The sequence below is a fragment of the Wolffia australiana genome, chromosome 14 (assembly GCF_029677425.1).
Source record: "Wolffia australiana isolate 7733 chromosome 14, ASM2967742v1".
Taxonomy (NCBI): Eukaryota; Viridiplantae; Streptophyta; class Magnoliopsida; order Alismatales; family Araceae; genus Wolffia; species Wolffia australiana.
In genome coordinates this window covers 13497699-13521502 of record NC_135848.1, presented here as the reverse complement: position 1 = coordinate 13521502, position 23804 = coordinate 13497699, and the positions used below count along the sequence as shown (strand labels likewise).

The following is a 23804-nucleotide window of genomic DNA, read 5'->3' as shown; positions in this document are numbered from 1 at the left end:
ATGAATGACTAAAGCTTTTTACTTGCAAATACTTTGTGTCACCAAATATTTTTATTGAGGCAACCTAAGCTAACCCAAAACCAAAATCTACTACTTGGCTTCGAAATCAATATATTTACAACTGAATCGAGGGTTAGAAATAAATAATGATAAAGAATGATCCACATAAGCAAATGCTCCATAAAAAATTAATTGCATCTTCACATATTTTTCTATGAGTTCACAATTAAAGCTCAATTTTTACTTGATGTTAAAAGATATATCTCATGACAAAAAAATAAAATTCATCCTTAAACGACCCCCTAACTAAAAATACACTCAATTTTCACAATATACTTTTTTCCAGGTCTGGGCAGTACAAAAACGACAGGGAAGGTACAACGGCTACTTCATTTGAAGAAGGGAGATCCGCTCTTGGATTGATCCTTGATTCTTGGATTGATCGTCTTCTTCAACTCTTGCCTTGATTCTTCGCATTTTTTTTCGCTGAAAACCCATCTTCCTCGCTCATGGCAGCGCCGAGTCTCTCTCAGGAAGGCCGAGAAAACCAGGTTAGCGAGAAACCCATTTCCTATTAGCCATTTCTCACCTTCCCTCTTTCTCTCTTCATCGCCATTGCCTCTGTTTGTAGAGGGAAGAATGGTCTTTGGAGGATTTCGAGATCGGCAAGCTCATAGGCGCAGGGAAATTCGGAAAAGTCTACCTTGCCCGGGAGAAGGAGGTACATAATCTCTGCGAAATTTTTGTGGGTTTTGAGGATAGAATTATTTGGTAAACGGGTTTCATTTTTCTATGAATTTTACGCGCAGAGCGGGTTTATTGTTGCGTTGAAGATAATTTTCAAGGAAAAATTGGACAAGTACCAATACCATAACCATCTTCGGAGAGAGATTGAGATCCAGGGAAGCCTGGAGCACCCTAATGTTCTTCGCCTCTATGCTTGGTTTCACGATGAAACCCGGATCTGTCTTGTTCTTGAGTATGCTGCTGGAAGAGAGCTGTACAAACTTCTCCAGGATCTTAAGTGTTTTTCTGAGAAGCGGGCTTCAACGGTGATTGTCGTAACTCTGCTTGACTTGATTGAGTGCTTTCCTGAGGTCTGAATTTTTTTTAAATTTTTTTTTTTTTTGTGGTGTGGATGGTGGAATTGGCAGTACATCGCTAGTCTTACGAAGGCTCTGGCCTACCTCCACGAGAAGCAGGTTATCCACAGGGATATCAAGCCTGAGAATTTGTTGCTCGATTCGGAGGTACTCACTGCAATTTCAAATTTCAATGATATATATTGCGGCGATAGGTTAGTTCAGTTCTGCTACAATTGTTTACTCATGCTTCTTAAGATATTTTATTCCCTCTGGAAATCAAATTTTCTTACTCTCTTTACCGTCCTTGTTTGGAATTTGTTCTTGATTATTAGATAAACTTTATTTTGCTGCTCTCAAAATTTTAGCTCCTCATTGTGTTACCTGTGCTTTTGTAATGCGTTTTCCTTTTTTTTGGCCCTGTAAAATTCATAAAAAAGCAAAATTACGTTTCTCGGCTCCTGAATGGCCCTTTCTTGTGCTTTCCATTTTGTCAGTTTTCTGTTTTCTCATTTCCCCCCTCATCCCTTTTCGTTTTAATCTGTTATGGTCCTGATTGTTAGAACGGTGGATTTTGATCTTATCTCTGTTTCCTGTGCTGTTACTCTTCATTTTTCTTCTTTGAGGCATGTAAAATGTTCAGCAAAAGAAAATTTTGCTCCTGGGCTCCTAAATGGCCTTGTTTTGTGCTTTCCATATAGGCAAATATGGAGTTTTTCTGTTTTATTTTTCCCACCCAGCTCAGCGTTTTTCTTATTTTTAATGAATCAGGGGAGGCTGAAGATTGCAGATTTTGGATGGGCGGTGCAGTCAAGCGCAAAAAGACACACAATGTGTGGCACAATAGACTATCTTGCGCCAGAGATGGTGGAAAAAAAAGCCCATGACTATGCTGTTGATAACTGGACATTGGGTGTCTTATGCTATGAGTTTCTCTATGGGGTACCCCCCTTTGAAGAGGAAGACCAGGGCAACACTTTCAGAAGGTGGGCTGTCATCTCCGAGGATTTTTTGGGTCTCTCATTAAATTTCCTCGGGCCCATTAGTTCAACCATTTATTCATTTCTGAATAACTAATATTTCTATTCACTATTTGCAATCACAATGACACATATGGGTGCATCAGGATTATGAAGGTTGACCTGAAGTTCCCCGCGACTCCGTATATTTCTACAGAAGCCAAGGACCTCATCAGCAAGGTACAATTATCATCTTTAATTTCGTTTTTTTTACTAAGAAGGCATAATAGAGTTATAAACCCTAAACCCCAAACTCTAAACCCTTAAGCGGCATACATCTCCCAGGAAGCAGAGGATCTCATCATTTTTCAAATTTCATCATTCAGAAAGTATAATAGAGACCTAAACCCTGAACCCAAATCCCTAAACCGAACCTCATGTAGCATAAATGGCCATTAATTAGCTTAAATACTCTCCGGACCTTACCTATTTATTGTTTTTTTTGTTCAAGTTGCTGGTGAAGGACTCATCACAGAGGCTCTCACTCCAGAAGATACTGGAACATCCATGGATACTTAAACATGCTGACCCCTCAGGCAGCTGCAACGCCATGGTTTGACAATCCCAGTCAACATTCTTTTATAACCATGCAATCCTGTCAGCCAAACCTCGCTGATTTCTGCCATGTTCAGCTGTAAAAACTCTCTAATTGGTCAACAAGGCGAGACCATCGATTGAGGGTGTTCATTTTTATGGAACAATTGTAAATTAAAAAGAAGTTATCAATCAGTAGTGAGAATTATCTCGGAATTTTTCCTTGATAACATTCTTGGGGCTGTGGTGGTTTGTTCCACCGGAAACTCTGTAATTGACAAAAATCACTGGGCTTAAATTCAAACTTTTCCAGGTGGGAAATAATCAATGCCTCTCTTGATGAACAAAAACTGTGGCCCTGAGCAGGGTTTGAGGACGAGATGTTTCATCCCAGAGGTTTTAGTCAGGAATGAGGCCGAACAAGACGGATTAACAAACACGGATGATGGGAAAATAAGAACTGTTTTAGCTTTTTTCATATTAAAATAAGCCTTTCCAATTAGTGAAGATATCTCTCTCCGAGTTTCTTTCCATCTTTGTAGGTCCATCAATGACTACCTCTCTAAGCGTCTCTCTCTATCTCACACAATATCTCTCTCATTCTCTCACTCTCTCTCTATCTCACTCCCACACTCTTTCTCTCTCTATCTCTCTCTCTCTCTCTCTCTCTCTCTCTCTCTGAGATATCATTTTCTTTATAAATATTCCTACACACACATATATATATCGATACGGAAATTTATATCTGTATACACAAGTATATTTTGCCATATCTATGCCTATAACTTTATCTCTATCAATCTATTTAACTTTGTCATCCCCCCTTAAATCTATACGTGTTTTTCAATATATTTATATTTATCTCTCAATATATCTCACCATAATTCGTTCTATCTTTCCCTCTTATTACATATGTCTCACCATATCCATAACTCTATCTTTATCCCAGACTCAGTATGTCTAAATAATATATATATAACTCTACATTTCTATCTGTCAATCTTAGTATCTATATGTCCATCTAACTGTCTCTCTCTCTCTTCTCTATTTCCACATGCAACTTTTTTTATTTTTGTAACATTTCTCTCAATAGATATCACTATCTCTAACTCTGATTATTCATATGTATTATAATGTATATCTGTTTCATCTATGTATTTTGCATCCGTGTACACAAGTCGTTCCCTGTCAATAGCCATCTCTATCCAAATATATTATTATCTCTATATATCCCTTTCAATACCTTTTTGTGTCTTTGTTTAAAGATCTCTCCACTTCAAATCTTACCTAAATTCTTACATTTTTCTATAACATCCTTCTGAATGCATATATGTTGTATATATCTATTTAATTTATGCCCATGTTCATTGTATATGACTATGTATTTCATCTGCTTACATATCTCTTTATTCACATGCACAGAGACACGCACACATACACACATGTTGAGTTCTTTGCCTTGGTTCAACCATGGAAAACATGGTTTCCATGATGCGAAAGCGTGTTAATCGATTCTTAATCGATCTTTAAAACAATACATCACATGTACCTTGTGGGGAACTTATTCCACCCTTGACCTTCTCACTTTGAGATCGTTTTGAAGCTGTTCATGTTCCCAGACTCTAGAAGTATCTTCAAGATTTTCATGGAGAGTTGAAGAAGAAGCGTCAAACCCTAAACTGTCATTCTATTAGTGTTAATGTATAACTGGGATCATTGGAGAATGTTTACTCCAATATCTTCATTACCATGGCTAGGGGTTTACTGCATCATCTTCCTTGTGTGAATCTCCTCTTATACTGAGGGTGGATTATCTCGTCTTGATCACTGAATCATCTCCATGATCTTCTTACTACACCCAAGCTATGACTTCTTTGAATCCCATAATTAGATGTTCGTAAGTCTTAGTAAAAATGTAGTCATCCATTTACGAGATGTCATTAGTGTCTTGGGTCTGTGGAACACTTGCACAATTGTTATCACTTGTACAACCTGATTGACGTGTCGGTATAATACCATTCAGGGATTCATACGGATCAATTTCATGAACTTTTTCTCCAAAGAGCACCCACTATTTGTCATTAGTGTCTCCATTGTAAGAGCCACAAGATCAGTTATACTTATCGCATGAGTAGGATCAGTTAGTGATATTCTATCTGTATAATTCAATGTCCACCACAACTATTCATTGAATAGAAATATTTAGAATACATATTTAAAGACTAGTGATCATTGTATAATGATCTCATCATAATTCACTATGTCATGGCATGTATTTATGGACTTCTTGATAAACATCGCACTGGAATAATTATTAACACATTATTTTATTCAATCAACTTAAATAAAACATGGTGGTGTGACTTGGCTTGACGGTCATATAAAATCCATCAACACATATATCCATTTATCAATCTTTCTATTATTGTGTATATTTTCAAGCATATCTATGAGTCTATACCTTTTGATCCCAATTTTGTCTCCTTAGTGTTGTGTACCCTGGCCTTTGAGTTCAACGTCGAGAAGATGACTGATATCCCTCGATTCTTTTATTCAAGAGATTCTACAAAAAATATTTTCATAAGTTGAAAAACATTGATGCTTAATCAGTGAAATTCAATGGAAAATCAACATATTCACTTATACATGAGAGCCACAAAAATTACAGCATTTTCACATACAATGGTTTGATTGAATGAAAAATAATAATATTTCGTGATATTTTTCAACAACTCCCAACAAATGCAATGATGACAGCTTGCAATGACGTCAGCTGGCTAACTCATGGACATATATAAAGATCTAAAATGAGTTACGTCAAAATATATTTTAAGTTAGGCTTTCTCAGTGTCTGCTAAGGCCATTTTTCAAATGATTCTCTAGACTAGTCCATAAGATTTTCCATTTAATTTCATCAACATGTGATGTTTTAATTTATAATTTACCCTTAGTCAGTGTGAAAAAATATTTCTGCCCATATTAATGTTACACTTGTATGTTCTCATTTTTTTCTTACATTCATAACTTCATAGATATAAAAATTTAACTGATTTATTTGAAAAGTTGAGTTAAAATTTAAACAAACTTGACTGAATTGAAATCTGGTTGTCAACGACTAGACATCCTAAATTGAGTTTGTGAAACCTTGATATTTGAACTTAATTCAGAACCATACGCAATAAAACTGTAAAATATGATTTGATGATTTTTTGGACTATTAAAAAACTATGTAAGTACTGTTTATCAGTTATAATTATTTATTATTTATTACATTTTTAAATTACTTATCAATTATATTATTTTTCAGTAGCATTATTTTTCATGAATCTTGTTATTGATGAAAATTAACTATGTTTTTTATTTTAGGATTCTTCAGTTTGACATTTTTCAACAAATCTGTAAGAAATATAAAATGAAAATTTGAAAATTTGTGTCATTCTCAAAATATTCCAGTTACTACAAAATGATATATTAATCATATTACATGGGTAATTACATATATGATAATCTTGTGATTTCTGGCCAGGTAAAATATGTATAATTGGCATAGCCTCAGCACATGAACAACATATATACACAACATGAATCCACAAGCATTTCTCTAATTAAAGCAGCCAATTCTTGGATCCATGAAAGTAGCCTCTTCAACCCATGAGTCAGAAGGGGATTGTGCTTGAGTCAACAAGAACTAGACCACTGTCTAACAAGAACACTAAGAGGGGAGAAATTGGTATTTTGAAAAATGAAGAGTACTTAAATAACAATCCTTTAAGGTTGTGATGGGTCTTTATACATGCCACTAATGGTTCAGGATCATTTATAATGACAGTACCCTTGAAAAGGCAATTTCAAATAATTATAAAAATAACTCTAGAAAAATAAACATATGGTTAGAAGCCCAACGTGCTTGATTAGAGATATTCTAGAGATTTCCGGGCATGTTGAATCTGCCTAAGGATGTTGTGCGATTCAAGAAGATTCTGACACGAGAAAATCGAGGATCTGCACCTCCAAAAAGGTGTAGCCTATACATTCTTAAAATTATGGATAAGAGGAATTTGTTAGAGGACTCTAGATGAGGAAGGATTTATTAGAAAATTTTGGCTTTGTAACTTAGATTGCAGTGATTTAAATCCAATATTATATTCCTACAATGAATATCCCGTTAATATTATTTTAATTTAGTAGGAAATGATCTATCTTTCCTTGAAAGATTCAATTTTAATGCATGTTTATATGTGTTCCTATGATTATGCTTGACTTGATGTGTTGAAGATCTGTGAACTGACTTGGATCATTCACATGCCACTCATCTTCCTAGTGAAGTCCATCAGATGTTCGATAATTTATTACCATCTCCAGCGCCTTGAATTTAGCATAATTTAGAAAACTTTATATTAAATATATTTTCTTCTATTGGAAACACCCAAAAATAAAAATATATAACCAGTGATATTATATAAATATAAATGAATAAATTAGTAGTACATGATACATTTATTGATAACACAAGTAAACAAACTGCCTTTACTATTTGTGACACATACAAGGTACTAAAAAACCATTAAACTTGTGAATTTATGAAAACCATGAGGTCATTGAACTCAAGTACTTCGAACCAACAGACTTGATTTTTTTAACAGATAAGAAGATTAAATATCAACTATCTTTGAATTTCCTATAAAACGAAGCAGGTTGTCACGCGTGAATGTAATATTTATCTGGTTGGATTCAGAAACAAACTAAACAAGGTTTCTTTGACATTTTTATGATATTCTTTCTCCTCACAGAACATTATATTGAGAAATTGGTTCCACAACAGTACACTAACAATAAAGGGTAGCTGTGAACACTAGTATTTAAGTTTGGGCCAACTGTATATCTATCAGTACTTGTGAATCAAAGATAGGGCTAGCTTGGCAATCACAGAATGCAGCCTATGAAACTTTCCCATGATGATGTAAATTCATGAAAAAAAAAATCAAAACGTAACATTTTCAAATAAATAAACGTAAATATAATGAGAAATTTGGCCTTGCCAAAAATTTTCTACACTAGGGTATTTTAAAAGACCAGATGAAACAGAGAAACATGCTTGAAATCCAAAACACACACTAGTGATGTGAAGATAAATTATTCAAATCTCACCCAAAAGAACCTACACCAACACTATTTTACTTTGAATGTAAACAATCAATACTCAGTTCTAAGTTTTCCTACAAGACTATAATCAACTTTAGATGACGAAAATAATCAACGGTTGACGTATCCATTGACGTTATCAGCGTCCTCCGGACGCGCTGAACCCTACTAGTTCAATCTCGCATATAGAACAAGGGTTTAAACGATCTCGAGCTCAATCGGGCGAGGAAGAAAGAAGAAGTTGGCAGAGGAGAGATCGGGCGAGGCGCGTCCGAATCTGTCGCCATGAGCAGAAGCTTGGGCATTCCCGTGAAGCTGTTGCACGAAGCAGCGGGCCACATCGTGACTGTAGAGTTGAAGAGCGGAGAACTCTACAGAGGCAGCATGATCGAATGCGAAGATAACTGGAACTGTCAGTTGGAGAATATCACGTACACAGCCAAGGTATGATGGCGATGCATCGTCCAGAGTTTCTCGGATTATACCCTTTTTGATTGCCCTGTAATCTTCTAGGGTTTTGGTTTTTTTCGCGTTCCTCGTTCTGGGTGCTGATAAAGATTTCTCTTTGGAGTCTGTTTTTCGGGTTTTTTTTCATTTTCGTCCCTGGATCAAGAATTGAGCGTCTCCTGTGCGAGAATTCTTGTTTTCTGCTGTATTGGAACGTATCTGGTGGTTCTTGGAAACCTGGTTATTTTACTTGCTGTATAGAAGTTCCTGACCACATTTCGTTTAGACTTTTTCCATTTGGGTTATTGTTTTCTTTATTATTTTGGCTTTCTCTCTATTATGTAGAAGTTCTTTACCACATTTCATTTAGTTTCTCCATTTGGGTTGTTTTTTTTTCTCCATTCTTTAGAACTTTCTCTTATTTTTTTCGTTCTGATTTTATTTTAGCCTCCTGTCTGTGCTTGTTTTCCCCAGGTCAGGGGCAAAAATATGTTGCATTTCAGCGTTTCAACTTGCTTGAGTGTTCATAAATGTGCCATAATTTTCCTGTTGTCAAGCTAGAATCTTCACCGCATAATAATTTGAAAATAAAATTTCTTTTTTCTGACTTTTAACTAGTCCTTTGGTCTGAAAGTTTTCAGTAATTTTCCTTTACAATTTACGCTCCGTTTTTCGATAGGATGGAAAGGTAGCTCAGCTGGAGCACGTGTTCATCCGAGGAAGTAAAGTAAGGTGAGCTAACATTTTCTCATGGTAAGTCATGCCCCATTTTATTAATTTTTCGAGATGTCAATGTGCTGTTTTTACCCAGGTTTATGGTGATTCCTGATATGCTGAAGAACGCCCCCATGTTCAAGAAATTGGATGCGAGAATCAAGGCATGTTCACATTCAATTATATTCAGTTACTCTACCTGAAACATGAAAGTATGATTTATATTTCATTTACGGTCCTTAAAACAGGGAAAGTCCTCAAATATCGGTGTTGGTCGCGGGCGTGCCGTTGGAATGCGTGGACGGGTAAATTATTTATTCTTTCCATTCGGAAATTTGAGCGACCGTTGGTTTTCCAAGATCTCTGTGATCAGTTAATAACCAAATGAATGGAACCGATCAAACAAGATCTAATCTCAAGAGCAAAACATCCGTGATGTATCGAAATTTTCTTTTACGTTCTCGATTGGAAAGGAACCACTAGAAAAAACAAACAAATGATTTTCTTCGAATTGTAAAAAGATAAGTAAAGCATTATTCATAGATCAACCTAACAACTTCTATCTTTTTTGCGGGTTTTTTCTTCTGGGTTCCCATTTTCTTGTAGCGCAATACGAATTCTTCCTCAGAAACATTTTTTGCTTAATTTTCATTTCTCTTCTGGGTTTTCCCTTTTTCTCTAGGAGTGTAGAAATAATTCTCTCCAATTTTTAATTCTTGATTCAGGCTGATCAGCATTTGCTGTATTTTATTTTTTTAAATTTCTAGTAATCGAATAATAATTATTCCCTAACATTAGTCCTGGACCCGGACTGATCAACAGTATTTCTGTAATTCCTTTTTCCGGGTTTCTCTTTTTCTAAGGGACGAGCAAGAATTCTTCCCCAAAATTTCTTCTTTACTCGGATTTGTCAACTTTTTGCCGGGTTTCCCTTTTCCTAGTAGAGGAATAATATGATTCCTAGTTGCTAAAACAAACGGAGGGGTCCAATTAAGCATAATTCCGAAATTCCAGGACAATTGCTTCCACAAGATTCTTTTTATGATTTAGAAATGCTGTTTGGCGACTAGATTTTTATAATTTTAGCTATTAGGATTAAATGCTGACCTCTTAATGATGATTGATACTTTGCGCAGGCTGGTGGGCGAGGTGCTCCCCCAGGCAGGGGTGGGGCTCCTCCAGTGAGGAGGTAGTAGACAGTTTTGGCATCTGTCCCCTTCTTATCAGTCACTAGTGCAATCAGACAATGAAAATACTTCATACTCTGGAAATTTTCTTTTCCCCCTCACTTTATTATTCTGTTCGATATATATGCTGACTAAAGCTTAATCTGGGTCTTTTCTGGATTTAACTGCAAAGAAGTACGGATCGTTGACTTTTCTTGCTGCCACTGGCAAGTGGAAGGAATTAGGCTGCTAAACAAATTGGGTTCAGACCTCAACAGACATTACCATGCAGACTGAAATTTTATTTTAATATTTATGCAGTGAAACAAGAAAATTATGTGGTGAAAAAATTCTGTCAGTGTTTGCAGATTTTCTTCCCGACTTTCTGGGGCCCAGTGTAATCTGAAAATGGCAATAATGTACCAAAAAGAGGTGGACTCAGGTGTTCAAAATACATCATACTCTGGTAAACTTCATTTTCCACATTCCTTCAATTTCCTCTGAAATAAAAAGTTAGTATGTTTTACTGGACTGTATTTTTCTGATCACTCGATAATAATTTATGTAGTAAATAGCAAATCTCAACGTATTGCTGATATTTTTAATACTTTTTAGGGATTTGAAAATGCCAAGATATGTTGGAAGAGTTCTAAGCAGAGTACTACCGTGGACTTCTAAAAGTATAACTGGGCATTTTTCCAGACTTTAATGCAAAGAATATCCCTCTTAATATGCCAACATGTGAAGACAAAAACCATCCACTTTTGTTGTGGCCTCAACTGTGTAGACTGTATTTTTTATAATATTCTAATCATACTCCATGTTGAGAATAAAAAGTCTAATATTGTCTTCAACCACAATCTGAAAATATCAAATTAAGCGGATTTGGACGACAAACTACCAAACTAATTTCCCCAAGATCTAGAAAGGAAAAAAAGTTTGATGCAAAGACTATCCCCCAAACCCTACCATTCCTTGTTCACAAATCGTGCAAACCATAATATTTTGATAATTCTGCTTATAATTCATTGAATGAGAAAAAAAAATGATGCAAAGAAGTTTACACTTCTCCCTCTGAAAATGACAAAAAACATGAGTTTTTAAAAACCACTTTCCGGATTTCAATGCAAGAACTATCCCCCAAACCCTACCATTCCTTGTTCTCAGATAGTGCAGACTACACTCTTTTCATAACTCCACTTATAATTCATGTACTGAATAAAATAAATCATGAAAAAAGTATACACTTCTCCCTCAGAAAATGACAAAAAAATGAATTAAAATAAAAAACCACTCTCCGAATTTCAATGCAAGGACCATCTCCCAAACCCAACTATTCCTTGTTCTCAGATAGTGCAGACTATAATATTATGATAACTCCAACTATAACTCATTCCTTGATGAACAAAATAAATCAAGGAGAAAGTATACACTTCTCTCTCTGTAAATGACAAAAAAATGAATTAAAAAAAAGCGTAATGGGCCGGTTTGGGCCTTGCAATCAGGCCCAATAAGAGTCCGCTAGGGTTTGTGGGAAGAGGGTGGGAGCCCGAGTCGGTGGTAGTTAAGGGTTGGAAAGAGACCGCCTTTAAGAAGATGCGTATATTTTTTAATTTTTATTTTCTCATCTACGCGTCCCCGGCGTTCGTCCCGAGCTCGAAGGAGGGCGAATCGCGTCTTACCCAGGTACCCAAATCCTCCGATTCGATCGCATAAAGTCCAAATTTCTTCCAAGAATTCCGCAATCCGTCGCCCTTTCTGATCTGGGTCGAGGTTTTTTCTTCGAAAAAGGTTGCCGGGATTGAGCTTTGCGGCCTCCCATGGGTGCCGACGGTGCTTCCGGCGAGGCCGTGACGATCCACGTTCGCTGCTCCAACGGCGCCAAGTTCTCCGTGCAGGTGCCTTTGGATTCCACCGTTGGATTTTTCAAAGGGGTCGTCGCGGAGAAGTCCGATGTGCCCGCGGAACAGCAGCGCCTGATCTACAAGGGCCGGATCTTGAAGGACGAGCAAACCCTAGCCAGCTACGGTACCTTTTCCCCTGCCCCTAAGCTTGATCTGTTGGTAATTGCCCGTCCAATTTCCTGGATTTTTGGTTGATTGAACGGATCGTGAATTTCTCCGGAAATCTTAGGGCTATGGCGTGTCTCGTGCTCCCAGCTTTCTATTGCGGATGATGGGTTCGCCTTGCTTCTCTTTGAGCGCTGTAGAATTTCAAGCTTTTTCGTTTCTTGAATGTGCTTATCAATGTTTGTGTTGACTTTGAATTTTGTTGATCGCAGTCTGCTTATAATGATCGGTTTCTTCGCTCGAAGTTCTGTCCACAATGTGTATTTTTCGTTCTGATTGCGGTATTCGCATGATTGGTTTATACCTTGAATTGTTGATGTTTCTGATTTTGATTCCTGATATTAGTTTCTCATGTTAATCCAAACGTAGAAAACGTGATGGAGCTATGAGAAGTAACTTTTATGCCCTTCCTGTTACGTTTCTGTCAAGTCCCAAGCTTTTGTTTCTACCCTTTAAATAACGGAGAGTATTTCAGTAAAGGTCTTTGAGCACTTTCTTAAATTAAATGCTCTAATCTCCGCTCTCATTGGTCTTAGCATTGCTTGCCAGTTCAAGATGACAGTTCTTCGTTTTCTTCTTTCTTTATTCGTAATATTTATCCGGAGTTAGTGACTAAAGTTTCGATATCATGATTTGTCGCTGTGTGCATTTCAAGGGTTAGACTTTGGCCATCAGATTAAACGTCATCAGGCTGCTTCCTGGTTTATTGGTTACGTTTTTCTAGGAAATTCAAATTGGGCCATGTATCTTTTATTTTATGCTGGCATCAAGTGGATTAGGGACTTTATGTACACGATATCCATGATGAACAGTTTCTACGAGTGAAACGATACACACTCCTTTGTGTCTTATAGAGCACGGGGCATAGCTTAGCACCCTACGTGTTGGAGACTCAACCTGTCGATTGGTTTAAATCAAACCAACATTAATTAATCAATGTAATGATATAGTTAATTAAATTTGAAAGGCCAATAAAAGTTATTGGGCTGCAAGAGTCGTTAACTAGCCCAACACATGGTTCCTGTCAGGCATAACGAGGAAACACATTGGTGCTTCTTTGTTGATTATTGTTTACCAGATGTTTGGCTCGCCTTTAAATTCTGTTAAAGAAACACCGAATTCTAATGTGGTTTGCCCATCAATGTAGGTTTGGAGGCAGACCACACAGTCCACCTCGTACGTGGCTTCTTGCCATCAGGAACAACACCTGCTGCGACCAACGCCAACGCCGCACAATCCTCGCCCGCTGCCACCCCAGCTCCGAGCCCCGCTCCCCCGGCCGAGGCCCCTCGACTCGGCGCCTCTCTCTTCCCTGGGTTGGGTGGCGGTCCCATCCCTGCGGGCCTGTTTGGTACTGGGTTACCCGAGTTCGACCAGGTCCAGCAGCAGCTAACCCAGAACCCCAACATGATGAGGGAGATCATGAACCTGCCCGCAATCCAGAATCTGATGAACAACCCTGACCTTATGAGGAACTTGATTATGGCAAACCCTCAGATGCGGGAGATCATCGATCGAAACCCTGATCTGGCCCACATCCTCAACGACCCCAGCACTCTTCGACAGACCCTGGAGGCGGCGAGGAACCCGGAGCTGATGAGGGAGATGATGCGCAACACAGACCGGGCCATGAGCAACATCGAGTCGTCTCCTGAGGGGTTCAATATGCTCCGCCGCATGTACGAGACTGTGCAGGAGCCTTTCCTGAATGCTACCACCATGGGGGCTGATGGCGGCGGGGCCGCCGCTAGCGCTAATCCTCTGGCGGCCTTGCTGGGAGCTCAAAACAGAGATCGATCTGCTGCTGCCACGGCTACAGCTGCCAGGCCTACCGAGCCCCCACCTGTTCCAAACACAAACCCGCTCCCGAATCCATGGGGGGCTCCTGGTACTTATTATTATCAAGGGGTTGTGAGGTTTATTCTGTAGGGTTATTTGACTCTGTTTCTGGCAGGAGGGGGGGGGACGACTGGCACAGCAAGGCCACAGCGGTCGCCCCCGCCAGCGGCGGCGGCAGCGGCGGCGCCGGCGGCCGCAGCAGGAGAGGCGAGGATTCCTGGGCTTGGAGGCTTGGGGTTCCCTGACATGGAGCAGATGATGGGTGGGATGCAGGACCCGGCAGCGTTGAGCCAGATGCTCCAGAATCCGGCCGTATCACAGATCATGCAGTCTCTCCTCTCCAATCCCCAGTACATGAACCAGGTGGGACCAGCGGCACGCCCATAAACTCGTCACCGTATTTGTTAGCATGTTTGTCTCATGGTGTTTTCTCTTCCCAGATCCTTGGGCTCAACCCTCAGATGCGTAGCCTGCTCGAATCCAACAGCCAGTTGAGGGAGATGCTGCAGAATCCAGATTTCCTCCGTCAGCTTACATCCCCTGAAACAATGCAGGTGAAGAAAATAGGCCTTTTCTGTCTCTCTTCCTCTCTCTTTTTTTCTCTCTACCCCTATTTCTTCCTGAGTGAGTTGTCTTTCTCTTATGTCTTATGCAGCAATTGCTAGCCCTCCAGCAGTCCCTCTCGTCCTTTGGAAGGCAGCAACCGGGGCCGTAAGCCCCTCTCTTCTGTAGCATTTCCATAATTTCTATTACTTATTTTTCCTAGGATTTGCATCTCCTAGAAACTACGTATCTTAGAGGAGTTTTCTTTGTGGCAGGGGAGAAAACCAGACAGGAGCCGGCGCAGGTAAAAACTTTCGGATCATACTAGCCCAATAGGATCTATCTCCACAAAAGGATGCTTCCTTTTCTTTCTCCATCTCTGATCCTTCGGCCCAATGTAATGCAGGTGGGATGGATCTCCTGATGAACATGTTCGGGGGTCTTGGTGCTGGCGGCTTCGGGGTCCCCCCCGCTCCCAATGGTGAGCAGGGTTTTAGTCCATCCCCATCAATCTCTTTCTTTATCTTTATCTCTTTCGCAATATCCATCTTTATTTATTTATCTTCCCGTCTTATATATGTCTATCTTTTAACTATTTATCTATCTTTACTTCTTTTTATCTCGATCACAGTGTATATATATTCGTCTCTCAACATCCGTTTCTATCTTTATCTGAATCTACATCTCTTTCTCTCTCTCGGTATTTGTGTTGTGTCTAGTTCAATCGATCTCTAAATTTCTGATTTTATTCTCTATCCAATTTTCTCTCTCTTAATATTTTTGCATTTACCTCTATATATCTGATTTTATATCTCTTTATCTGTCTTTCTATTCCTCTGTCGGCCAATTTCATCTTTATCTCAATCTGTCTCTCTATGTCTGTATCCAGACTCCATCTCTATCTATTTATCTCACTATATCTCAATCTATGTTTGAATCGTAACTTCATGTCTATCAATTTATCTCTCTACCTCTTTTCTATTCCCCCCTCGATATTTTTCTCTCCTTCTCAATCTTTTATCCATCCATCCATCTATCTATACATATGTTTGTATCTCTATTTAATCCATCTCTCTATCTCTATGTCCAACCCAATTCGCTGTCACCATTTCTACTCTCTGGTTTATTCTCTGTCATACTAGTCTCAAAGAGAAGCAAAGACAATGTATGTGTATCTATCTTTCTTGTGGTGCAGTGCCGCCGGAGCAGCTGTATGCTACACAGTTGTCTCAGCTGCAGGAAATGGGCTTCTTCGACACGCAGGAGAACATCCGTGCCCTGACGGCCACCGCCGGCAACGTCCACGCCGCCGTGGAGCGCCTCCTCGGAAACCCCGGCCAGTAGAAGAAACCCATTATATATTACCCAAGAGTGAGTGAGGAACCATGGCAAATCTTACCTAATTCTGCTACCCTGTGTAAAATTAGCCCCCCCGTCTCTGGGCTTTTCTGGTGACCTCTCCCCCAGCCTTTTTCTGGTAACAACCCCCTGCCATATAAACTGGAGTGGAATGAAATTTTCATTTTGATTTGGTCTTTACCTCAAATTTCTCCTATCCCCACCCACTTTGACATGATTAAGAGGATAGTGAAAATTCTCATCTTCTCTGGGCTTGTCACAAATTTCACAGATACCATTTCTCTTTGCCATTATGGAGAGTAATGAAAACTGTCATTTTCTTCGGGCTTATCATAAATTTCACATTATTATTTGTATAGAATACTGTCATTTTCTCTGGCCTTTTAATGAGTCTCTCTCATTCTTACTTCCGTTGCCCTATAAAATAGGGTGGAATAAAAAGCATAATTGTCTCGTCACAATTTTTATCACATGGCCATGCCCTTTGCCAAATAATAATGGAGTGGGTTACTAATTTTCATTTTCTTTGGTTGATAAAAAAACGTTTAGTACCACCCTTTTGGTAAAGGGGGAGGGAGTAAGTTTTATCACTTTCATTGGTCGTATCATAAATTTCTCATCCCTTTGCATGAAACTTATCATTTTCCTTAATTTCATCACAATTGTAAATGGAATGAAACTATGTACTAGTCCCACACTTTTTGTGAAATAAAATAAATGGAATCAAACTTATCATTTCTATCAGCCTCCTCAAATGATTAACTTATCCCCTGTAATACAAATTGTGTGGGGGATATAGTCACATTTGATTTGGTCTCATCTTACATGTCTCCTATTCTCAATTCCAACTCCGCATAAAATAGAGTGGCGTAACATAAAATTCAAATATTCTATAATATCATCATAAATTTCCCTGTTATCCTTTTCCATAAAAATTATTTGCAGCGAAAAACAACATTTTCTTGGGTATTTTCTTCAAATAGATTCTACTTTCACTGGCCCTTGGATTGTAAAATGGTGCGGAGTGAATATTATAATTTTCTTTGGGTCATATCACATATCTATTCTACTCATGCCCATTTTGCTTAACAAATTAGAATGGAATGAATATTATTTTATGTTGATATCATTGCATATTTCTCATATTCTAATGCTGCGTGCTCTATAAAATGAAGAGTACTGTAACTTGTCATTTTCTTTGGTCTTAGCACAAAAAATAATGACTCCCATCCTTAAACTGTATACGTGGAGTGTTGAAAATTATTATTTTCTTTGACCAAATCACAAACTTTCTTATTCCTCTCCATTTCTCATTAAAAAGGGATGCAGGGAAAATCATCTTCTATTGTATGATCAAATCTTAGTCCTAACCCCACCACCTAGGATGGAGTGGAATGGAAAATCATGCCTTTTGATCTGCGCACAGTTCTTCTTACACTACACCCTTTGCTAAATACATGGAATAATTGGTCTTATAAACAAATCTATAAAATCTTTATGTTTCAATAAAAAATGGACTGGACTCAAAATTTTCATTTTCGTTGGTTTTATCTCAAAACTCTATTACTTTTACCCTTTTTCACTATATGAGATGTACCAGAGTGGAAATTTTCATTTATAATGTTCTTACATGAATATAACTACTATCTACTACATCGTCTTTGGCTTTTTAAAATGGACTGGAGTAAAAAAAATTATTTTCTTTGGAAAATTTTAAAGATATTGTATTCTTATCCCTTTTCCATGTAAAACACACCGAAGTGAAACTATAATTATCTTCCGTTCTATACCAAAATTATTTTGCAACATAAAATGGAGCAAAGTGGAATTTAACATTATTACTCCCACACCGTTATGAAACCTATCAGTCTCCCATGCCCACCTCCCTTATGCCATGTCAAATAAGACAATGTTAATACGATATTATTATCTTGGGTGTTGTCTCAATCTCTGAATCCCCTACCCTTTTTTTGCTACACTAAATAAAGTTCAATGAAGACTATCATTTTCCTTACCTCATCACATAATTCTCTTATTTTCATCACCTTTTTTCTTAAAAATAAAGTGCCAGGCGAAAATCATCTTCTCCTATTTCCACCCCCTTTGCCCAGTAAAAAATAGAAAATCATTGTGAAAATTATCAATTTTCTGTGGTACAAAGAAATTTGGTGGTCGTTGGGGGGAGGAAATGGCGGTCAAATAAACGCATCAAATAAAATTATTTGCAAAATTTAATTATTACAAAAAATGAAATTCCCTTAAAAGAATATGCCAAACCTTATTCCAAACTTCCAAGTTTCCCATACCATTGCCATATAAAATGGAGTGGCGCCCAAAAATATCAGTCAAATGCTAATTTTTATTTTGACAAGAGAAAACCGTATGAAAAATACATTTAAAAAAAAAAGAAAAATCGCCGGCCAGAAGATAAGAGAGAGAAGAAGTACTACCACGTGGCAGGCTCTCCCGCCGCTACGTCAAGCGGCTGTTATTTGTGGCTGCGTTTCTCTCTCACCGCCGCCACACGCTCGGGGGAACTATCTTTTGTCGGCTAGCGCAGTTAGATTCCGTTCACACGAGCGAGTGGCACGTGTGGCATGGGCGAGAGGTTACAGGCACGTGCGAGGGGGGAGGATAAGATTAAAATTGGCGCGTAAATTAAGGATTTATCGGATATTTTGGAGGGCGGAGAGGCGAGGAAAGCAACAGCGTTTATCGTGTATAAATAGCGGTCGGGGATGTCCTCCGCACAAGCTCGAGGACAGTTTGTTCATCGGCGAGTGTGAATTCGAGGGAAGAACGCCGCCATGGATCCCTACAAGGTTCTTATTCTCTCCGTGCTGATCCATCTTTTTTTTTTTTAATTTTAAATCGGACTACTTCTCTTGATCTGCCTCGATCTGTTCTATTTGCTTCTTGATTTGTCTAGTTTTTGTTGGATTAGCGGCGTGTGGATTCGGTTTTGATGTGGTGCGTGCATTTCTGTCTTGATTTTGCTTTCTTTTTTTTTTTTTGCTCGATTGATGGCGGAGTTTCTTCGATTTGGATACCTTCAATTTGGATGAGTTCGTTCTGTTTTTGTTGTGCTGCGAGCATATCTGTCTTAGTTCTGCGCGTTTTTTGGTCGATTGTTGGCGAGGTTCATTCAGTTTTGATGATTTCGTGCTGTTTGTTATGTGCGGCGGGCATTTCTGTCTCAATTCCGCCCTTCTTGTTCCATCGACGGCGTCCTGCTCGTTCAGTTTTGACGAGTTTATATAAAAAGATGTGCTGCGCACGTTTCTGACTTGATTCCGCCCGTTTTTGTTGGTTAAACGGACTGTATGCTAAATTTGGATGAGTCTATACAGTTTTTGATGTGCTAATCTCTTTTCTGTGTTGATTCTGCGCTTTTGTTTAGTTCGTTCAGTTTTGATGAGTTTATTAACGGGGCACTTATTCAATTCTAATGAGTTTATACTGTTCTTGATGTGCTGCAATATTTTATATCTTGTTCGATTAAAGGCGTCTTCGTTCTCTTTGATGAGTTAATTAACGGCGCGTTCGATGTGATGCCAGCATTTCTGTCTTCCGGCCTTTTACGTTCGATTAACGGCGTGTTCGTTCAAATTTGATGAGTATTTTCTGTAATTGATGAGCTGCGATCTGCTCTGTCTTGATGCCGCTCTTCGACTTCGACGAGTTTCTACTGTTTTCAATCTATATCTTCCATGGAATTTCAAAACTAGCGAGTCTGATTGGTTGGACGGACTGGGTTTACGCAGTTTCGGCCGTCGAGCTCCTTCAACTCGCCCTTCTTCACGACCAACTCCGGCGCGCCGGTCTGGAACAACAACAACTCCCTCACCGTCGGGGAGAGAGGTAACTTTCGATCAATCTTCCCCGATTCTCAATCTCTTGATTGTCAAATTAGAAGAGAAAAAAGAGAAAATCTCGGAGTTGTTTCCTGAGAGAGTTTTTCGACGAACAGGGCCGATTCTGCTGGAGGACTACCATCTGATCGAGAAGATAGCGCAGTTCGACAGGGAGCGGATCCCCGAACGTGTTGTCCACGCAAGGGGCGCCAGCGCCAAGGGCTTCTTCGAGGTCACCCACGACATCACCCACCTCACCTGCGCTGACTTCCTCCGCGCCCCCGGCGTCCAAACTCCCGTCATCGTCCGCTTCTCCACCGTCATCCACGAGCGCGGCAGCCCCGAAACCCTCCGCGACCCCCGCGGCTTCGCCGTCAAATTCTACACCAGGGAGGTACAATTCTCCCAAATTTCCAATCGAAACAAAAACCCAACAAAAACCCAACAAGAACAAGAAACATAAAAGAAATCTATGCAAAATGGCACTATCCGCGGCGTGATCTAAGGAAGAGAATGAATTGAGTGTTCATTTCTTATTAAATTTCCATTCTTTTTGATTTTATTTGAGTAATTCAATAATAGGTGTAATAAAAATGTTGAAAAAGTTACAGCGCGATGTAGTATTTGAATTGGATTTAAATTATCATAATTTGTACCCGTAGTAATATTTTCTTAGAGATTTGAGTTTTATGAATATAAAATAAAAAAGTGGAACCAACACGTGGACGCCTTAGTGCCAAGGTTGGGAATTTCTTTATGGTTGCAGTTTTTGGATTGATTCGATCTGTTTTTTCTAGTCGAATTTATATTGAGCTTAGACTTTGGTAGCGTAGATACATCATGAGGACATAGTATCAAATTCTACACTAGAGAGGTACAATTTTCCCAAATTTCCAATCAATACAAAAACCCAAAACAAAAACCCAAGAACAAGAACAAGAACAAGAACAAGAACAAGAACAAGAACAAGAAGAGGAAGAGGATTGAAGCCGGGTTTTTTCAGGGGAACTTCGATCTGGTGGGGAACAATTTCCCGGTGTTCTTCATCCGGGATGGGATGAAGTTCCCGGACATGGTGCACGCGCTGAAGCCCAACCCGGTGTCCCACGTCCAAGAGAGCTGGAGAATCCTCGACTTCTTCTCCCACCACCCGGAGAGCCTCCACATGTTCACCTTCCTCTTCGACGACATCGGCATCCCCGCCGACTACCGCCACATGGACGGCTCCGGCGTGAACACGTACACCCTGGTCAACAAGGCCGGCAAGGCCCACTACGTGAAGTTCCACTGGAAGCCCACCTGCGGAGTCAAGTCTCTGCTCGAGGAAGAAGCAATCATCGTGGGAGGGAGCAACCACAGCCACGCCACCAAGGACCTCTACGACTCCATCGCCGCCGGGAACTACCCAGAATGGAAGCTCTTCATCCAGACCATTGACCCCGATCACGAGGACAGGTTTGACTTTGACCCGCTCGACGTGACCAAGACCTGGCCCGAGGACATCATCCCTCTCCAGCCGGTGGGCCGCCTCGTGTTGAATAAGAACATCGACAACTTCTTCGCGGAGAACGAGCAGCTGGCTTTCTGCCCGGCGATCGTCGTTCCTGGGATTTACTACTCAGATGATAAGCTGCTCCAGACGAGGATCTTCTCCTACGCGGATACCCAGAGGCACCGCCTCGGACCGAATTATCTGTTGCTGCCTCCCAATGCGCCCAAGTCTGCTCACCACAACAACCACCACGAGGGGTTCATGAACTTCACTCACCGCGAGGAGGAGGTAAAGAGGAGGAAGATCCGTGTTTTCTCTTCTCTTCTTTTCCTTTTTTTTTTTTTTTTGATTTTTTTGGGGGATTTGTCTTGATCCTGACTTGTTCCGTGTTGCAGGTGAACTACTTCCCGTCGAGGTATGATCCCGTGCGCCACGCGGAGCAGTTCCCTATTCCATCCCGTGTTCTGACCGGCAGGCGTGAGAAGGTGAGTTTTGTTCGTTATTTTTTTATTTCTTTTCCTATTCTGAGCTCAGCTTCTCACTAACAGCGGATAGAAAAAAAAAATTCGAAATTTCACCACATTTTCCACTTATTTATTTAATTTTTATTTTCTTATTTTATTGTGAGCTCAGGTTATTGCTCACCGGGAATTAAGAAAAATGGCCTTCCTAAGTTGTTAAAAGCTGGGATTTCCACTTTTTTTTCCCGTTTTGTTTTGATTTATGATTTCATTTTATTTTTTATTTTTGGTGAGCATTCTAAACCGGAAAAGCTGGAAAACTCTTAACTTATTTTCCCATTTGTATTGTTTTTGAACTTTTTATTTTTTAATAAACTCTGCTTCTTCTTTACATAATAGATTAAGAATTTTTTTACCGTATTTTCCCGTTTTGGTGATGCAGACTGTGATCAGGAAGGAAAACAACTTCAAGCAGCCCGGGGAGAGGTACCGCTCCTTCGAGCCTGACAGGTAACTTGCACTTCATTTCTTAATCTGACCTGCATATTTTACAATAGAACTTACCAAGCATCCGGCATGTTTTTCCTCTAAGTAAGAAAATGCCACTGAGTGAAATAGCAAATAAATGAAATGGATTAGTGAATATTTATAAAAATTTAACGTTTCATTGACATCAGGCAAGAGCGATTTATCCGGAGGTGGATCGAAGCGCTGTCCGACCCGAGGGTGACCCACGAGATCCGGGCCATCTGGATCTCCTACTGGTCTCAGGTAAGCTTCCTCCCCCTTTAAAATTCTGAATCTGATTAAAGAATCAGATCAGAAGCTTGATCGGACGGCTCTGAGCATTTCTTCTTGTGCGCAGTGTGACAAGTCACTGGGACAAAAGCTGGCCTCTCGCCTCAATGTGAAGCCCAGCATGTGAAGAGGTTGAAGCCTATTTTGTTTCAACAAGTGTTGGGTCCTCGTCAGGTCCGTGGATAAATATAAATATATATATGACTACTCGTATGCTGAAATCAAAGTCCTTTTATGTCTTGTAGAACCCTTGTCTCGTGACAAACTGTTTCAATTCCATGTAATAAACTGCTACTTTTATGCAGTCTCTACATTTCCATTACTTTTGCGTCTACTTCTACTTCCGGATGAATCTTTCCACTCTCTCTCTCTCTGTGACTCTGAGAGTGAATTATGATGACGAGTCTTTCGTCGTCGGAAGTCAGTCCATCCTTGAGGAAAAAACCCAGATCAGTGACGGCGTGTGTATACATGCGCGTGTGAACACGCGTGTGCATACGGGCAGCTCCTCGACCCGAAATTCGGGACTCGTCCCAGCCCTAACATTAAAATCTGTTTAGACAACCAGGGCCCAAAAACGGAGTTTTTGGCTTTGATGATACAAACTACATTTCGGGGCTAAAACGCCGGTTTTAGACCGTGTTTCGCTATTGCGCGTCGTGCACCTCTCCAGCGGAGCTGGGAGGGGCGGCCCTGGATGCGCTAGCGATTGGCCCGTTAGGGGAGTGGTTGCCCGGGTTTCTCGGCCTGGTATCCTGTCTTGTTCATGATATCTACATTCAACTGTGCCCCGGAGACACGGTCGAATCAAGCCAGTTTGTTTCTTTGGATTCTTTCCGGGATGACGATGACGTAACCATCGTCGGCATAGTTGTTGAGTACGATGACGGCACACTCAACATTGTTGAAGTAAACCTTGAGAATCCATGTAATTTTTTGTGGATCTATTATGGGGTAGGTAATTCACAGATTTAATCAGTCCTCACACAGTAACAACCCCCTTTCAGAGAGAAACAGGAAAGAACAGTAGTACCTTCTTCCAAAGACATCTTGATGGCTGCCAATCTAGAATCTTGGATAATTATCTTATTTCTATCACGTAACCAACTTCCACTTCAAGAATTGATAGACGTTGGGACTATGCGTGTGATGGATTCCATTTTCTATTGCTGTGGATTCCCCAATATCTGATTTTGTTTATAGCTAGTATGGATAGTTCACTGATGAAACAATAAATAAGTCTCTTCTTCTGCATCAAAAATCGCTTTCGCGCCAATCATGGATG

At 39.8% G+C, this 23804-nt stretch overlaps 4 protein-coding genes across 4 annotated transcripts; all 4 read left to right on the top strand.

The window, feature by feature from the left end:
• Window positions 1–354: 354 nt before the first annotated feature.
• On the top strand, window positions 355–2851 carry AUR3 (ataurora3). Its single transcript, XM_078586062.1, has 7 exons — window positions 355–551; window positions 632–721; window positions 810–1052; window positions 1155–1250; window positions 1854–2068; window positions 2209–2281; window positions 2553–2851. Exons 1-7 carry the CDS (start codon window positions 510–512, stop codon window positions 2658–2660), a joined length of 867 nt encoding a protein of 288 aa, XP_078442188.1. The 5' UTR covers window positions 355–509; the 3' UTR covers window positions 2661–2851.
• Window positions 2852–7959: 5108 nt separating this feature from the next.
• Window positions 7960–10275, top strand: LOC144712243 (small nuclear ribonucleoprotein SmD3b-like). The gene is made up of 5 exons (XM_078586465.1): window positions 7960–8221; window positions 8904–8956; window positions 9036–9102; window positions 9187–9243; window positions 10075–10275. The coding sequence occupies exons 1-5, from the start codon at window positions 8063–8065 to the stop codon at window positions 10129–10131; spliced, it is 393 nt and encodes a 130-aa protein (XP_078442591.1). The 5' UTR covers window positions 7960–8062; the 3' UTR covers window positions 10132–10275.
• Window positions 10276–11679: 1404 nt separating this feature from the next.
• LOC144711712 (ubiquitin domain-containing protein DSK2a-like) lies at window positions 11680–16094 on the top strand. The gene is made up of 9 exons (XM_078585729.1): window positions 11680–11790; window positions 11896–12132; window positions 13321–14061; window positions 14128–14375; window positions 14453–14566; window positions 14668–14723; window positions 14831–14859; window positions 14962–15036; window positions 15751–16094. The coding sequence occupies exons 2-9, from the start codon at window positions 11925–11927 to the stop codon at window positions 15897–15899; spliced, it is 1620 nt and encodes a 539-aa protein (XP_078441855.1). The 5' UTR covers window positions 11680–11790; window positions 11896–11924; the 3' UTR covers window positions 15900–16094.
• A 2483-nt stretch (window positions 16095–18577) lies between these two features.
• On the top strand, window positions 18578–22841 carry LOC144712350 (catalase isozyme C). The gene is made up of 8 exons (XM_078586600.1): window positions 18578–18736; window positions 19679–19775; window positions 19885–20162; window positions 20772–21548; window positions 21656–21745; window positions 22164–22231; window positions 22399–22492; window positions 22587–22841. The coding sequence occupies exons 1-8, from the start codon at window positions 18722–18724 to the stop codon at window positions 22644–22646; spliced, it is 1479 nt and encodes a 492-aa protein (XP_078442726.1). The 5' UTR covers window positions 18578–18721; the 3' UTR covers window positions 22647–22841.
• The last annotated feature ends 963 nt before the right edge of the window (window positions 22842–23804 follow it).